Below are 18,479 nucleotides of genomic sequence, written 5' to 3' on the forward strand. Positions count from 1 at the left end.
TGGCCGGGCAGGGTGTGGGGATGGGTGTCTCACCTCCTCTGCTGTCCCCATCTCTGTGACTGGGGAGGGTGTGGGAACAAGGACCTCAGCTCCCCTGCTGTCCCTGTGTGGCCAGCCTGTGTGGCCAGCCTGTGTGGCCAGCTGGGCAGGGCATGGGGCACAGGGGCCTCACCTCCCCTGCTATCCCCATCTGTGTGGCCGGGTAGGGCGTGGTGGATGGGGATCTCACCCCTCATGCTGTCCCCATCTGTGTGGCTGGGTAGGGCATGGGGGACAGGGGCCTCACTTCCCCTGCTATCCCCATCCGTGTGGCCGGGCAGGGCGTGTGGCCAGGCAGGGCTCGGAGATGGGGGTCTCACCCTCCCTGCTGTCCCTGTCTCTGTGGCCAGGCAGGACGTGGAGGATGGGGTCTCACCCCCCACACTGTCCCCACCTGTGTGGCAGGGCATGGGGGGCACCTCACTTCCCCTGCTATCCCCATCCGTGTGGCTGGGTAGGGCATGGGGGACAGGGGCCTCACTTCCCCTGCTATCCCCATCCGTGTGGCCGGGCAGGGCGTGGGGATGGGTGTCTCACCTCCTCTGCTGTCCCCATCTCTGTGGCTGGGGAGGGTGTGGGAACAAGGACCTCAGCTCCCCTGCTGTCCCTGTGTGGCCAGCCTGTGTGGCCAGCTGGGCAGGGCGTGGGGACGGGGCCTCACCTCCTCTGCTGTCCCCATCCGTGTGGCTGGGTAGGGCATGGGGGACAGGGGCCTCACTTCCCCTGCTATCCCCATCCGTGTGGCCGAGCAGGGCGTGGGGATGGGTGTCTCACCTCCTCTGCTGTCCCCATCTCTGTGGCTGGGAAGGGTGTGGGAACAAGGACCTCACCTCCCCTGCTGTCCCTGTGTGGCCAGCCTGTGTGGCCAGCTGACAGGGCATGGGGCACAGGGGCCTCACCTCCCCTGCTATCCCCATCCGTGTGGCCGGGCAGGGCGTGGGGATGGGTGTCTCACCTCCTCTGCTGTCCCCGTCTCTGTGGCTGGGGAGGGTGTGGGAACGAGGACCTCACCTCCCCTGCTGTCCCTGTCTGTGTGGCCAGCCTGTGTGGCCAGCCGGGCAGGGCGTGGGGATGGGGCCTCACCTCCTCTGCTGTCCCTGTCTGTGTGGCCAGCCTGTGTGGCCAGCTGGGCAGGGCGTGGGGGTGGGGCCTCACCTCCTCTGTGTCCCTGTCTGTGTGGCCAGCCTGTGTGGCCAGCCAGGCAGGGCATGGGGACGGGGCCTCACCTCCTCTGTTGTCCCAGGCGTACAGCTCCTTCACGCCCAGCTCCCGCAAGGACTTGGACAGCTCCAGCTCCTCACCGCCGATGTCCCTGAGCAGAACCACGTGGTCCGGGCTCACGTCACACTTTGCACAGATGATGGGCAGAATGTTCTGGAGCGGGACCTCGGGGCTCACGCGCACGACGGCCTTCTGTGTCCGCAGGTAATTCACCACCAGACGCACAGATGTCTGGAAGAGCAGAGCAGACGCCAGGGGCTCGGTGAGCGCAGCCTCCCAGCAGCCCCAGGCTCCGTGCAGGTGCACAGCTCCTGGGAGGGTGGCGGCGCTTGTCCCCTGGTGTCATTCTCCCCCAGGTGCAGCGGGGCGCGGGGGAAAGCGGCTTAAGGAGCAGGGAAGATAAACGCCCAGGAAAGTAAATCCGCCTCCGAGCCTCTCTAACGACCCAGCTGCTGACCACAAGGAGAACGGACAGGAGGGCGGCCGCGGAGATCCCGACTCTCCAGGGTCCCGGCCAGCCGGGCGCGCGGGCTGTTGTCCTCCTTTTCTGAGCAATGGGCTTGGAAGCCTTGGGAGTAACGTAATTTAAACCCAAATGCTCACAGAACAAGATGTCACATTTCTGCTTAGAATCAAAATATCCAGCCAGCCACATGAGTGTTCACACACACGTGTGTATCATGTATCTATATATACACACAGTGTGAGTATCCAGACAGCCACATGGGTATTCACACACGTGTGTATCATGTATCTATATATACACACAGTGTGAGTATCCAGACAGCCACATGGGTGTTCACACACACGCATGTATATGTATCTATACATACATAAAGTGTGAGTATCCAGACAGCCACATGGGTGTTCACACACGTGTGTATCATGTATCTATATATACACACAGTGTGAGTATCCAGACAGCCACATGGGTGCTCACACACACGTGTATCCATGTAGCTACACATACACACAGTGTGAGTATCCAGACAGCCACATGGGTGCTCACACACACGTGTGTATCATGTATCTATATATACACACAGTGTGAGTATCCAGACAGCCACATTGGTGCTCACACACACGTGTATCCATGTAGCTACACATACACACAGTGTGAGTATCCAGACAGCCACATGGGTGTTCACACACACGCGTGTATCATGTATCTATACATACATACAGTGTGAGTATCCAGACAGCCACATGGGTGCTCACACACACGTGTGTATCCATGCAGCTACACATACATACAGTGTGAGTATCCAGACAGCCACATGGGTGCTCACACACATGTGTGTATCCATGCAGCTACACATACACACAGTGTGAGTATCCAGACAGCCACATGGGTGTTCACACACGTGTGTATCCATGTAGCTACACATACACACAGTGTGAGTATCCAGACAGCCACATGGGTGTTCACACACGTGTGTATCCATGTAGCTACACATACATAGTGTGAGTATCCAGACAGCCACATGGGTGCTCACACACACGTGTGTATCCATGCAGCTACACATACACACAGTGTGAGTATCCAGCCACATGAGTGTTCACACACGTGTGTATCATGTATCTACACATACATACAGTGTGAGCACACAGACGTGTTTCAAGCTGGAAGCAGATAACTTTCAACAGCCGAGGCACAGCAGATGAGAAGAAACGTGATTCGATGAAGGCCGATTCTACAGCCACTGCCGGGTGCCCAACGCTCAGGCGGCTTCAGCTCAGCTCGGCCGCTGCCCCAGAGGTGCCGAGACACATAGACAGGGAGGCGGGGACACCAGTTGCTCCCTTCTGACCCCAGTGCTGGGCCCCTGTGGCTGCAGCAATGGTGGCGTGCAGGAGGGCAGTGGGACCCGCTACTCCCTGACCACACCTCGCCCCGTGGAGTCAACCGCGCACCCTGGGGCGCACCCTGGGGATCAGGACGGGGCGGCACCGGAGGCAGAGATCCTTGTCCTTAAACCTCGACTTTACTTGCAGAAGGGGAGAAAATCCTCTGTGCATCGTGCACGAGAGCTTTAACCACGGGGACCTGGAAATTCACAGGAGAGGGACTCGGGGCCAGTCCACTACGGTCCACTCCTCTACTGACTGAAAGGCAGAGCGACAGAGACGGAGGAGGGAGACAGAGTTTCCCATCTGCTGGTTCACTTCCAGAATGGCTGCACCACTCAAGGCCGGACCTCCATCCAGCTCCCCACTTGAGCAGCAGGGACTCACACACTTGAGCCATCACCTGCTGCCTCCCGGGTGTGTCAGCAAAGGGCTGGATGGGAAGAGGAGTAGCTGGGACTCCTCTGAACAGGTGCTTGGACGTGGGATGTGGGTGTCCCAAGTAGCAGCTGAACCCACTGTGCTGTGACGCCTGCCTGCAAATGACCACCTTAAAAAGCAGAGATTTAGTCAATGCTCCTGGAGTCTCAAAACATGAAGTAGCACTGCTTCCAGCTGGGGCTCAGGCTCCCTAAGAAAGCCTCGTGAAAGCGCACAACCAGCGGCTCGAATCACCCGTAATCAAAATGAGAGGCTTGGAAGAGAGCTGTGCGTGTGAAGAGGCGCCTGACGGCAGTGAGCACACATCAGTGTAGCAGAGCTACAGAGAGACAGAGGCACAGAGAAAGAGAGAGGTTGGTCTTCCATCCACTGGTTGACTCCCCAAATGGCTGCGACGGCTGGAGCTGGGCCGATCTGAAGCCAGGACTTTCTTTGGGGTCTCCCACGTGGGTGCAGGAGCCCAAGGATGTAGGCCATTTTCTGCTGCTTTCCCAGGCCACAGAGCTGCTTCAGAAGGGGAGCAGCCGGGACTTCAATCGGTGCCTATATGGGATGCCGGCACCACAGGCGGCAGCTTTACCAGCTACACCCCAACGCCAGCCTCTGCCACCAGCCTTTGGAAAGGAGAAGACCCACTCCCCTAACTCCGGGAAGATGTGCAGATCTTCCACAGCTCCTGGCTGCTTCCTGGGGCGGGGGGGAGGGGGCTCTGCAGCTGCACAATCCCACTAGGCAGCCGCTGGCTAACTCGTCGGAATGGAAACCTCGGTCTGCGGGTCGCACCAGCTACGTTTCCAGGGCACGGAGCTACGTGTGACCAGTGACTACCACACCGGACAAGTCACAGTGACAGGCCACATCCATCTTTGAAGAAGTTTCTAATACACAAAGGAGCAATGTCACAGTGATATACACACATAGTTCTGTCAATTCTGCCTCCTAAGAAACCCAGGTCAGCGCCAGCCCTGTCCACTATGAGAGCAGCACCCTCAGCACCTCTGTGTCCCCGCACCTGCGTCCCCGCACCCCCTCATCCCTGCACCTGTGTCCCTGCACCTCTGCATCCCCGCACCCCTGCGTCCCCACACCCCTGCGTCCCCACACCCCTGCGTCCCCACACCTGTGTCCCCGCACCACCTCATCCCTGCACCTGTGTCCCTGCACCTCTGCATCCCCGCACCCCTGTGTCCCCACACCTGTGTCCCCGCACCTGTGTCCCCACACCCCCTCATCCCTGCACCTGTGTCCCCGCACCCCCTCATCCCTGCACCTGTGTCCCTGCACCTCTGCATCCCCGCACCCCTGTGTCCCCACACCTGTGTCCCTGCACCTGTGTCCCCACACCCCCTCATCCCTGCACCTGTGTCCCCGCACCCCCTCATCCCTGCACCTGTGTCCCTGCACCTCTGCATCCCCGCACCCCTGCGTCCCCACACCTGTGTCCCCGCACCCCCTCATCCCTGCACCTGTGTCCCTGCACCTCTGCATCCCCGCACCCCTGCGTCCCCACACCCCTGCGTCCCCGCACCCCTACGTCCCCGGACCTGTGTCCCCGCACCACCTCATCCCTGTACCTGTGTCCCTGCACCTCTGAGTCCCCACACCTCTGTGTCCCTGCACCTGTGTCCCCACACCCTCTCATCCCTGCACCTGTGTCCCCGCACCCCCTCATCCCTGCACCTGTGTCCCTGCACCTCTGCACCCCTGCATCCCCAGACCTCTGCGTCCCCTAACCCCTGTGTCCCCGCACCCCTGAGTCCCCGCACCCACCTGAATCCCCGCAACCACTCATCCCTGTACCTGTGTCCCTGCACCCCATCAGCCCTGTACCTGCATCCCTGCACCTCTGAGTCCCCGCACCCTTGCATCCCTGAGGTCCTCAGGCAAGGACAGTGCGGCCCCGCCATGCCGCCCACGCAGCCACACACTGCGGCCCTGCAGGCACCCACTGACCTCAGGCGCCTTGGGTGGGCCAGGCTTGGCCTTCTCCTCGGGGACCTTCTCCTTCAGGAACACGGTGTGCACGTCCAGAGTCCCGACCGGAGTGTTTGGCTTGAAGCTGAGCGGCTGCCGCGTCTCGGAAGCCTGGACCTCCAGGGCGTGGTGAGACGGGTTCAGGTGGTTCTGCAGGCACAGCTCCACCAGCAGGTCCATCATGGCCTGGCTGCAACAGAAACGGTGACCCTTAGGGGGCGTCTCACCATCCTCGCCCTGGGAACGAGGGCGTGGCGGGGGACAGGGCTGAGTGAGCCAAGGGGACGCCTCTAAGGAAACACCGAGATGCCAGGAAACACTGCGGCTCGCTGACCCCTGCCGCGCGACTGCTGCACAGAGCGTGGATGCCTCTAATCCTGCAAACCCCAGCACAGACAGAGCAGAAACAGCAGCTGGGAGAGTGCTGTCCTCCCCAGTGAAATCACGTGTGCGCCGAGTGCAATCACCCAAGGTCTTAGCACAAACGCTACTACCATGGGTACGAGACGCTGTCTTCAGCTCCTCGTGGGGATGCCGTATCACACAAACCGAGTGTAAGTGAAGAGGGTGAAGGCACTTTTATGAACAACAGCAAACCCCTAGACACATACAACAACCAACACTGAACCAAAGAGAGGCAGAAGCCCTGAACACCCACCGCAAATGAGGAGGCTCAACCAGTGATGAAAGCCGCATCTCGAAAAAACCCCAGGGCCACACGGATTCAACGGCAAAGTCTATCCAACATCAGGGCTTCTAGGACTCTCCCGAGACACGGAAGAAGGGGGAACACTTCCCAGAGTCATCTTATGAGGTCTGCATCACCCGAATGACAGCCAGACACAGACTCCAGCCAAGGAAACTGCAACAGGGCACTCTCTGGTGGACTGAGGTGCGGAAACCCTCAGAAGGGACCGGGAAGCACAACTCAGCAGCACCTGAGAAATACGCCACACCATGACCGAGCGGGACCCATCACTGGATGCAAAGGTGACTCAGCATGTGCAAATCCATCAGTGGAGTTGACCACAACAACAGAATGGGCCTCGAAACCCACACAGTCAGGGCCGGTAACACTGCCATCTGCGATGCCGGCATCCCAGGTGGGCGCCAGTTCCTGTCCTGGCATCCTGGCTGCTCTACTTCCAATCCAGCTCCCTGCTAACGGCCTGGGGAAAGCAGAGGAAGATGGCCCCCAAGTGTCTGGGTCCCTGCCACCCACATGGGAGACCTCAGCCTGGTCCAGCACTGGCTGATGCGGCCATCTGGGCAGTGAAGCAGCAGATGGAAGATCTCTCTCCCCCTCCGCCTCTCCATCCCTCTGTAACTCTTTAAAAAATAAATACATACATTTTTTTAAAAATCACATAATTATCTCAATGATACTGAAAAAGCATCTAACAATACTCAACACCCATTTATGATAAAAACTCTCAGCAAGCTAGGTATAGAAGGAAAGTAACAAAATAAAAATCATATATGAAAAGGCCACAGCTGACACCATCCTCGAAGCTCTTTTTTAAGATCCACGCACGACGGGGATGCCCACTCTGCCCACTTCCACTCAACAGAGCACTGGCAGCCCTTGCCAGAGGCACTGCACAAGAAAAACGGATCAAAGCCACTCAAATCAGGAGAGGTGAAACGGTCCCCCCCTGCAGTCGGGGTGATCCTATCTACAGAAAGCCCTGGTGACTCACCAACAGGAACCCTCACGAGTCGGACACAGTTCAGCAACCTTGCTGGACACGAATGCAAGGAGCTCTCGGAAGGAGAAGGTAAGAAAACAACCCCATTGACAACGGCAACAGAAATAATGAAAATGAGCTTAGACGTGAGCTTAGCCAAAGAGGCGGGAGACTTTTACACTGAATATACTACAGTGGTGAGAGAAGTGAAGGGAGACGCACGTGGGTAGAGAGACACCCCGTGTTCATGGGTTTAAAGAATTAACAGTGTTGAAATGCTCACGTCACACGTAGAAATCTACACAGTGAACGTAACCCCCATCAAACCCTTAATGGGACTCTTTACATAAACAGAAAGCCCATCCTGAGGCAGACACGAACAACAGTTCTTGAGTAGCCAAGGCAACCCTGAGAAAAAGAACAAAGTTTGAGGCATGGCACGTCCTGACCTTAAAACATCTTACAAAGCTACCTGATCACAAACCAGACACAGAGCGACTCAACAGAGCAGGGAGCCTGGAAGGAAACCGCCGTGCGCCGACAGCCACCGATCCTCCACCGAGGGCGCCAGGAACACGCAACAAGGAAGGGACGGTCTCTCAGTCACGGTGTTGGGAAAGCTGGGCAGAAAGACAAAACGGACCTTCATCTCACAGCATGCGCGAAAATCATCTCAAAATGGACGCAGGACTTAAACCTGAAACCACAAACCTACAAGAAGCAAACCCGCGAAACACTTCTTGACGTGAGCCTTGGCGATGACTTTTTTGGACAAGGTACCAGCACAGGCAGCAAAAGCGAACCAGACAAACAGGATTCCTGGGTCAGACAGAAAGCTTCGGCACAGCGAGGAACAACCAGCAGGGTGGAAAGGCAGCCCGAGAAGAGGGGGTATTTCCAACCACGTATGTGGCGAGAGGCCAATGTCGAAGACAGATAAGGAACTCGGGCAACTCGACAGGACATGATCCGATTTTTAAAATGGGCTGAGGAGCTGGATGGACATTTCTCAAAGTAAGACACAGGAGTACAAACGGCAAACAGGTTTTTAACATCACAGTACCATTCATACCTTTTGGAAGGGCAACTACCAAAAAGGCAAAAGATAACAAGCGTCAGGGAGGACTGGGAGAAAAAGGAACTGCTGTGAACTCCATCATGAAAGACAGCATGAAGGTTTAAGAGCAACTCAGATGTGGAACCACCACATGGTCCAGCAATCCCACCCCCAGGTATGCACCCAAAGAAAGGGAAATCAGAACCTCAAAAGAGAACCACTCTCCTGCGGCACTGTTCAGAGTAGCAAGAATACGGAAACGACCAGACTGTCCATCAGTGGCTGATGGATACAAAATACGGGACGGGACATGCAACAAAATAGTACCCTGCCACGCATGACAGCCACACAGGACAGCACGAGAGAACCCGGGGGTCCTCACGCCCAGTGAAAGACACCACCGCTGATCTCCGTTACTCGTGGGCTCTAAGGATGTGGGAGCTGTGGAAGCAGAGGGCAGGGTGGTTGCCCAGGGCTGGAAGGGGACGTGGAACAATCTGGTCAAAGACACCGTCTCCATCATGTGTGGCGAAAAGTTCTGAGACCTGGCTACTGCAGGTGCCAACGGCAACACCACTGCATCACACCCTTGAGAGAGCAAGTGGATCTTACGTGTGCTCCTTGCAGGCATACACAAAGACACACACAGACACAGAGACAGAGACAGACACACAGACACACGGAGACAGACACAGACACACAGACACACACAGAGACACACAGAGACAGACACAGACACACAGACATACACAGAGACACACACAGACACACAGAGACAGACACACACACACAGACATACACAGAGACACACACAGACACAGAGACACACAGAGACACACACAGACACAGAGACACACACAGACACACATAGACACAGAGACAGACACACAGAGACACACAGACACACACAGACACACAGAGACAGACACAGACACACAGACACACACACAGAGACAGACACACACAGAGACACACACAGACACACAGAGACAAACACAGACACACAGACATACACAGAGACAGAGACAGACACACACACACAGACATACACAGAGACACACAGACACAGAGACACACAGACACACATAGACACAGAGACAGACACAGACACACAGAGACACACAGAGACACACACAGAGACAGACATAGACACACAGACAGACACACACAGAGACACACACAGATACTCATAGACACACATAGATACAAACACAGACAAGAGACACAAAGACAGATACACAGAGAGACACACAGGGACACACACGGGAAAGGTGAGGCAGGTGAGGCGATGGACCTGGTAACCGCACCGTGCTGCTCGTTTCACCAGCATTCGCACAGCAGCACAGCATCGTTATCAGTAAATGATGTAATTACTGGTTGCCAGTTGCACTCCAATACAACTGGAAAGGAAAACAAGGGAATCGCTTTCCTGCTAGGCACTTGGTACCCAGGATACTTAGCTGCCGGTGAAGGAAAAGGAAGAAACTGACATACACACACACCTTTAATTCCACAAGTAATCAGAGGCCTCACACTGGGTGCCGTGTCCTCGTTTGCAAAGCTCTGGAATAAAACCTGGCCTCTGGACTCCAAACAATGCCACAGGTGCCAGCCCTGCCCTTGCTTCCTCTTCTCTGACTGAACTTGGGGTGCCTAGGCACTGAATGGTGAACTCACAGAGAACCCCGTCCAGAAGGAACCCCCGAGTGCCCTGGTTTGCATTCCACTGCCACAGCGATGGGCCCCAGTACCGCTCTGACTGATCCAACACAGGGCCAACACCCCCAGCCCCTGGAAGACACACAGTCCACTCAACACCCTCCACGTGGAACGCACGCCACACGAACACCGGGTTACCGGGTACCACTTGTGGTCCATCTACAGCAGGCCAGGGCCACACTGGGCCCGGCACCTCCTCCCTACCTCAGGGAGTTGCAGACTGGGTCTTTCTCCTGTTGTCCTCCAGGAGGGAGAGCTGGGCCCCCTCCTGTCTCTGTCACCCGGCATCGTCACATGTCTGAAGCACGCCACACAGGTGCATTCTGAAAGGCCCGGGACTTGTGTCTGTCACACAGAAGCTGCCTGCTCACCACGGCAGAAGCCTGTGTTTGCAACTCGTTGGCCAGACGGACACCTGAGTGCCTGCTCTATGCCCGTGTCGCCGCACCTGCAGCCCGGCCTCTGCTCTCAGGTGCTCGGTCCTTGGCTGAGGACACAGCACTCCCCAGTGGCGGCCGCAGAGGTCTCCCTGCCCAAACTTCCTCCTTACTGCGGGACAGGCCACGGAGGACAATAAGAAAACGCGGCTGGGACGTCGAGAACAGGGCCATGCGACAGATGCAGGTGCCTGCACCCCGGCACCTGCAGAGCACGGCACTGGCCCCACCTGCACAGAGGGGCTCCCCACCCGTGATGCTCTGTGGAAGAGCCGACCAGGCAGCTCTGAGCACCGAGGTACACACAGGCCCCACATGGGAGGACCCGGGTGGAGGAATGAGCCCTCCGACACCCTCCCCCCTGCAGAGTTGGGTGCTCTGCAGGACCCCTCCTGGGCTTATCGCACACACGACCTGACAGACAGCCCACCCTCTTCGGGTAGAGTGAGCAGGAGGCATTTCCAGTGGCCATTGACACCTGAATATCTGCAAAGCCAGACAGACCCGGAAGGTGCTGGAGAAATCCCCCCCTCCCCAGGGGGGCCTTGGCACAGCTGCGGCACCCACAACGGGGAGAAGCTCTGGTCGCTGCCAGCCCTCTTGGTCTCTTTTCTGGTCACCAGGTCCCAGCCTGCCTCCCACTGCCTGCAAACAGGACGAATGGCTCCAATCAGGAGCTGTGTCTCTCCACGGGGTCTCAGCAGGCCCTGGGCCGTGGGGAAGGGCCTACGGAGGCTGGAGGAGGTGGCTTGAGCCCCACTGCCCTCCCCCCAGCTGGGACCAGGGACTGGTGTCTGTGTGAGTGCAGGCAGAGGACAGCTGGGGGTCCTGGGACCACCGCCCACAGCCGCGCTGACCTGGGTGACTGGCAGAGCTGCTCTGGCCTCAGGTTTCTCTCAGTGGGGGCACAGACAGTGCCCCTTCACAAGGTCCACACAGTCTTCCACACGCGTGGAAGGCACACTAAGCAAAGGGTCGACTGGTTCCGCTGCATCTATTTGGATGCAGCCAGGAAAGGAGCTCCATCTGTGCCACCCAGCTCTCAGCAAGCACCCCGACAGCGATCCGTGGAGAGTGGTGTCCTCGAGGCTCTGCGGAACAGCCCCCCTTTACAAGGAACGGCAGTAAGGGGGCCCGGTGTCTACAGGAGCTGGTCAGGGCCGGCGGCACCGGTCTCGGCACAATCCCATAGGCGCACCATTCCCGGAGATCTGGGGGACTTCAGGGAATCCTCCCCCACCTTCCTCTCCCTCTCTCCCCATCTCTCTCCCTCCCTCTCCCTCTCTCCCTCCCCCTACCCCCCCACCAGCTATCCATATGTGGGTTAGATGCCAGGGTCAGTGGTAATGGGGAGTGGTGTCCCAAGCCAGGAGAGCAGGGCGGGGCTGGAGAACAGGTCCCCCAGGCGTCCCCGCCCCCTCCTCCTCAACACCCTCTTCTTTCTGTGCTCTCTCTACTTCCGTTTCTCACCTGGCTTCAGGCTCAGGACGCAGGGCTGAGACTTACTTGTGGCATTTGCTGTGGTCACTGTTTTTAAATTTAAAAAGCGAGCGGAATTTATACACTCCTTTCTTTACAAGCTATCCCTTCCCAAACAAGCTTTTGCCCAAGTCAATGGCTTCAATTAGAAGCAAAGTGGGGCTGGCATTGTGGCATAGCGGGTAAAGCCGCCAGCTGTGACACTGGCGTCCCACGTGGGTGCTGGTTCATGTTCCGGCTGCTCTACTTCCTATCCAGCTCCCTGCTGATGGCCTGGGGAAAGCAGCGGAGGACGGCCCAAGTGCTTGGGCCCCTGCACTCATGTGGAGACCTGGAAGAAGCTTCTGTCTCCTGGCTTAGGCCTGGCCCAGCCCTGGACACTGTGCCATTTGGGGAGTGAACCAGTGGATGGAAGTCAGTCAGTCTCCCTTTCTCTCTGTTGGCAGCTTCTACTTTACAAGGAAGAAAAACAAGCTAAGCATAGAATGGGAAGATGTGCTCCATGTGAAGACGTTTCCAGAAGGTGTTTATAAAACTGGATCTGTGAATTACAGCACAATGCCATCTTCTGAAAAACATATATATTATGTACTTGTGTACATATATACTATATATACATTTTTTTGAAAGTATATACGTATATATAACGAGACATTGGGCCAACACATAAAAACAGGGAATAAACCATAATACATTCACTGATAAAATTTCACACGTTTCCTAAAATTGTTTTGAAACCCGCAGTAATCCAACACATTCAGAAATTATAAAGTTCCATGGAAACGTGGGCTTAGAATGAGGCCCCTTCTGAAAAACGCAGACACACAGTGCAGGAAGTGGGACGCTGAGGCTCTGAGCCTGGGCAGCCCCGCCCAGGGCCAGTGGAGTCCCCCTCAGCCCCACCCCACACCGAGCCCTGCTGCTGTGACAGCTCCCCCTCCACGGCACAGCGAGCCCTGCTTGGAGCTGGCGGCCCAGGGAAGGCGTCTGGCCTCACCGCATGCAGCCGAGGCTGCCGTGTCCAGTGACGCAACAGTGCCAGCCCCAGGTGCACCCCAAGGCCGGGCCCAACGTCCCGCATGTCTCCCATGCCACATTCGTGTCCCTCTGCCCATTAAAAGGTCATCTAGAATTTTCCTCCTACATTAGTTGATCAACTTAATAAGCTCAAGCAGTTGAAAGGATTAAAAGATTTCAGGAATAATCACAGCCAGAGACGCCAGCACCTGCCATTCGTTCCCCAGCTCTGGCGCCGACGCTTTCCCGGAGCCAGATGCCTCACGTGGGCTTTGCTCACCGACAAGGCCACTTCCGCTCACACCTGCCCCAGAATCCCCGACACCTGCGGCTTCCAGCATTCCCTGACGGACGGATCCTTCTGTCGTTCTCCAAAAGAAAACCGTGCTGGAAGACCCACCACTGATGCCTTTGCGCTCAGTCAGCACCGCCAGCGACAGAAGCAGCACAAGACCAGCACCGCGGCTGGGATGTGCTGTGCTCAGCATCCAACACAGACTTGGGATTCTACTGACTGGAGGCGGCTGACGGGACTTGAGCTGCGCTCTCTGTGCGTGCAGCTGCTGGTGACACCCAGCCACAGGTGGCCACGGCCGTTCGGCCAAGATGGTGTGTGTGGGCACCGAAGGCCTGGAAATGATTCCCTTACACTTGAAGTCCAGGGAGCGAGCTGTATTCCTTCATCTAAACTTGGGAAAGGTGACCGCCCACCGTGTGCTGGCCCAGCGGTCAGCTGGTCAGTGGGCATCCGCACAGTCACTCAGGAGGCCGCCCTCCTGACCGTGTGATGCAGAGCCGGCGATGCTGGCAGCCCTGGGGGTGGCAGTCACGCTCTTGGAACCGCTTAGGGGCCTCCATGCCTGGCCTCCACCCTGAGCCTGCTCCTTGCCGTAGGGAGCCATGAAGTCCTGGCTCTCTTATGGATGAAGGGCACTGATTCCAGGTGAGAGGGCGTGGGCTGCTCCCCCAGGTGAGATGGTGTGGGTGGTCCTGCACTGCTTCCCCAGGTGAGATGGGGTGGGCGGTCCTGGGCTTCTCCCCCAGGTGAGATGGGGTGGGCTTCTCCCCCAGGTAAGATGGGAGGGCTTCTCCCCCAGGTGAGACACGGCAGCCCTGGGCTGCTGCCCTAGGTGAGATGGGGTGGGCAGCCCTGGGCTTCTCCCCCAGGTGAGACAGGATGGGTGGCCCTGGGCTGCTCCCCAGGCCTGGACTCATACTCACGGGGCCCCGGGCAGACCCGACCCCGCAGGATCCAGCACCCTGGCCATGGGAGCCCTTACCTCCCGCTGACCACGCTCTGCTTCTCCAGCCCACTGGGCAGAACCACGGTGATGTCGAGAGGGCCATCCCGCTGTGCCTCCTTCACGGGGACCAGGTTCCGCTGCAGGCTGAGGGCTGAGCCGGGAGGCCGCTGCTGGCCGAGCGCGTCCAGTGGGGCGGGCTTTCCCGGGGGCGGGGGTGCACGGGCCTTCATCTTCTTCCTTGGAAAGACGAGAAAGAAGCATGGCACTGAGTGGCAGTTTCCCCACTCTCCACACAGTCCATCCCTGGGGCACGTGGGAACGCCTTCCAGGCAGTCCGATCTTTCGTAAAGTTGATTTATTTACTTCGAGACACACAGAGGGAGAGACAGAGAGCTGCCACCTACTGGTTCACTCCCCATGAGAGGCTGGGCCAGGGCCAGAGTCTGGGCAGGGAACTCCACCCAGGTCTCCAACACGGGGCACAGGGGGCAGGGCAGGAACCCCAACACGGGAGCCACCACCGCTGCCTCCCGGGGTCTCCATTAGCAGGAAGCTGGAGCAAAGATACAGAGCTGGGACTCAAACCCCGGTTTCTGATGGCAAACGGAAGACTGTGTAACCAGACACACAACTGCTCCAACCGTCCATCAACAAACCAGGGTTCTACACACTTTCACCGTATGTAACTAGATGTGCAAAAATGCTCAATACAGATTTTTTTAAAAAAACAGATAAGTTTCAAAACATGATTTTTCAGGAAAATTTCCATTTTTAAAATTAATTTATTTAGTTTCATTTTATTTGAAAAGCAGAGAGGGGGCTCTCGTTTGCAGGCTCACTTCCCAAATGCTGCAGGAGCAGGCAGGACTGGAGCAGGCTGAAGCCGGAAGCTGGGGATGGACTCTGTGTCCCTCCTGTGGGCGGCAGGGACCCAGGACTGGAGCTGTCGCCTGCTGCTCCCAGGGTGCACGTCAGCAGGAAGAAGGGCCAGCAGTGTAGGAGCCTGGACGTGAACCCAGGCTCTCCAATGGACAATGCAGGAGCCCCCAGCAGTGTCTTAACCATTAAGCCACACACACCCCAGAAAGTTCCATCCTGAAAGAAGAGGTCTGTTACAGCAATAGGTCATGAGCTTTCTGCCATCGTGGCCTGGGGTGACAGGTGGCGGGACAAGCACGAGTGTTTGGCTAGCTCCACTTCTACACCTTTCCCAACACGACAGAGCAGCAGCAGCCATGGACGCAGAGGCCGTGGACTCACTGCTGCCCGCACTACTGCCCAACACAGACCTGGGCCTCGACCCCGCACACACGGAGTCTGCTCTGTCTTGTCAAAAGCTTTCATGGATATAACACCCGCAATCCACGCTGTATCCTTCCCCACCATCTACTTCCTTTCAAAGCAGAGACAAGAAGGCACTGGCCTGTGAATGCTCACTCCTCATTCCTCCCTGGGCCACGCTGAGGCCTGCTAGTCGTTCTGTCCAGCAGGAAAGGGACACAGGCACAGTGTTCCAGAGCTAACACAGAGTCTGGACACCTTGTGCCAGGGCCTGGAACCCAGCCCCCCACAGGAAGGAGAGATGGCGCCCAGCAGAGACGGAAACGGCTGAGGAGTAAAGGTTCATCGGCCAAGCCTGGGGCCAGGGCTCCCCTCAGTGCTTTCAGAGAAAAATCGGGTCTGCTGTACCCCTTCAGGACAAGAACACATCTTCTGAGACAGCTGGCTTTAACTCCACAACACAGGCAGGCGGGCGGGAAGCAGCCACGGATGAAGCTGTGCGCCCCGCCCGCTGCAACCAAGCCCGGGCAGGGGCAGGAAGGAGAGGTTTTACCTGCCCTGCTCACCCACATAAACGGTCTGTCCCCAGCCACCCAGAGTCACCCTGACAGGATCTCAGCCGCCCTCCCCCTGCCCGCAGTCCCGGCCCACTCGGCCCACCCACACCTCAGTGCCGAGGGCTGCAGGAGTGCAGAGCTGTGGCACCGAGCTGTCCCGCCCCAGCCGGGCACCCTCCACGCAGTGCCAGGGCCCCTCACCCACAGCACCGGCCGTGTGCAGCCCTCGAGGGCCACTCGTCTCGTGCCGCCCTGCTGCACCCCTGCAGTGCCCACCGGCTGTGGCCCAAACTACAGCCCGTGAGGCTTGTATGTGTGTGTGCTGGGGTGGGGATGCACACCTTGGAGCAAGCCAACATTTTAAAAATCAGGATATTTCATGCTCACAAAATGATGTTTTGGCTCAGTTGGAAACAACGCACAAGGCCCTTTTCTCCCGCACAGCAGAACAGGCAGGGAAGCGGCCTCAGGCTCAGGCTCTGCCCTGGCGCAGGGCCGGGCCCGTCCAGGCACCGAGTCTGAAGATCTGCACAGCAGCCTGTGTGAGCCGCTCCTCAACCCCACCTGCTGGCTGGCGGAACACCCAGCCACCCCCGCCTGCCTCGGCCTCCCTGTCCCCGCCTTCCTGTGTGGCTCCCTGCAAGGCGGTGTCTCCTGGAATCCCAGCTGCACACAGTGACGGAGACCGGCGACGGCTAAGTCACCTGGACGCCGGCTGGAAGCACCAGGGCCTCAGAGATGCCTCCGAGGCTGTGGCAGCCGAACACCCGAGTTGGTTTACACCCGAGGAGCACACTATCTCCAGAGAAGGAGGCCCCTTCCAAACGCAAGGTGGCCCGTAACTGGAGTTGCAATGTTTGCATCGCTTCACGAAAGCAACTGGTGTGCGAGGCGAGTCCATACTTAGCGTATATCGATAGACACGTGTGCTTGTGTTCTCAGAGAATAAGAGCTGCATGCCAGGAGGCCCACAGAAACATCAACGGTGCACGTGGGTTCAAGGACGCCCTTGACGGCTCTGTGCCTGCGATGTGGCGACTTCAGGCTGAGAAACACTGCTGAGCCCACATCCTGGGCCTGGACACGACCACTGCATGTACTGAATTGGATATCTTGGGGCTGGGACCCAAGTCGCAACAGAAAGTTCATTTGTGGTTCACATAAACATCACATCTCCTGGGGGCGAAGCCACACTGTGTCTGCAGTAACTGTGTGTAGAGCGTCGGGGGTGAGGCCACACTGTGTCTGCAGTACCTGTGTGTGCACAGAGTGTCAGGGGTGAGGCCACACCGTGTCTGCAGTAACTGTGTGTAGAGCATCGGGGGTGAGGCCACACCGTGTCTGCAGTAACTGTGTGTAGAGTGTCAGGAGTGAGGCCACACCGTGTCTGCAGTAACTGTGTGTGCACAGAGTGTCGGGGGTGAGGCCACACCGTGTCTGCAGTAACTGTGTGTGCACAGAGTGTCGGGGGTGAGGCCACACCGTGTCTGCAGTAACTGTGTGTAGAGTGTCAGGAGTGAGGCCACACCGTGTCTGCAGTAACTGTGTGTGCATAGAGTGTCGGGGGTGAGGCCACACCGTGTCTGCAGTAACTGTGTGTGCACAGAGTGTCGGGGGTGAGGCCACACCGTGTCTGCAGTAACTGTGTGTGCACAGAGTGTCAGGGGTGAGGCCACACCGTGTCTGCAGTAACTGTGTGTGCATAGAGCATCGGGGGTGAGGCCACACTGTGTCTGCAGTAACTGTGTGTGAACAGAGTGTCGGGGGTGAGGCCACACCGTGTCTGCAGTACCTCTGTGTGAACAGAGTGTCGGGCTGAGGCCACACCATGTCTGCAGTAACTGTGTGTGCACAGAGTGTCAGGGGTGAGGCCACACCGTGTCTGCAGTACCTCTGTGTGCACAGTGTCGGGAGTGAGGCCACACCGTGTCTGCAGTAACTGTGTGTGCACAGAGTGTCGGGGGTGAGGCCACACCGTGTCTGCAGTATCTCTGTGTGCACAGTGTCGGGAGTGAGGCCACACCGTGTCTGCAGTAACTGTGTGTGCACAGAGTGTCGGGGGTGAGGCCACACCGTGCCTGCAGTAACTGTGTGTGCACAGAGTGTCGGGGGTGAGGCCACACCGTGTCTGCAGCAACTCTGTGTAGAGCATCGGGGGTGAGGCCACACCGTGTCTGCAGTAACTGTGTGTAGAGTGTCGGGGGTGAGGGCACACTGTGTCTGCAGTAACTGTGTGTGCATAGAGTGTTGGGGGTGAGGCCACACCGTGTCTGCAGTAACTGTGTGTAGAGCGTCGGGGGTGAGGCCACACCGTGTCTGCAGTAACTGCGTGTGCACAGAGTGTCAGGGGTTAGGCCACACCGTGTCTGCAGTAACTGTGTGTGCATAGAGCGTCGGGGGTGAGGCCACACCGTGTCTGCAGTACCTGTGTGTGCACAGAGTGTCAGGGGTGAGGCCACACCGTGTCTGCAGTAACT

The 18,479-nt window shown here is 57.7% G+C and overlaps 1 protein-coding gene across 2 annotated transcripts in view; it reads right to left on the reverse strand.

Moving 5' to 3' along the window:
- COBL (cordon-bleu WH2 repeat protein) overlaps nucleotides 1-18,479 on the reverse strand; it is a 203,270-nt gene that overhangs the window by 121,220 nt on the left and 63,571 nt on the right. For both annotated transcript variants that reach the window (XM_062178958.1, XM_062178957.1), the window contains exons 2-4: nucleotides 14,201-14,401; nucleotides 5,503-5,713; nucleotides 1,266-1,491 (exon numbers count right to left, since the gene is read on the reverse strand). In XM_062178958.1, coding sequence (XP_062034942.1) covers nucleotides 1,266-1,491; nucleotides 5,503-5,713; nucleotides 14,201-14,401 — 638 coding nt within the window. The remainder of the gene's footprint in view (nucleotides 1-1,265; nucleotides 1,492-5,502; nucleotides 5,714-14,200; nucleotides 14,402-18,479) is intronic.

Source organism: Lepus europaeus, chromosome 20, assembly GCF_033115175.1.
Source record: "Lepus europaeus isolate LE1 chromosome 20, mLepTim1.pri, whole genome shotgun sequence".
In the NCBI taxonomy this organism is placed as follows: domain Eukaryota; kingdom Metazoa; phylum Chordata; class Mammalia; order Lagomorpha; family Leporidae; genus Lepus; species Lepus europaeus.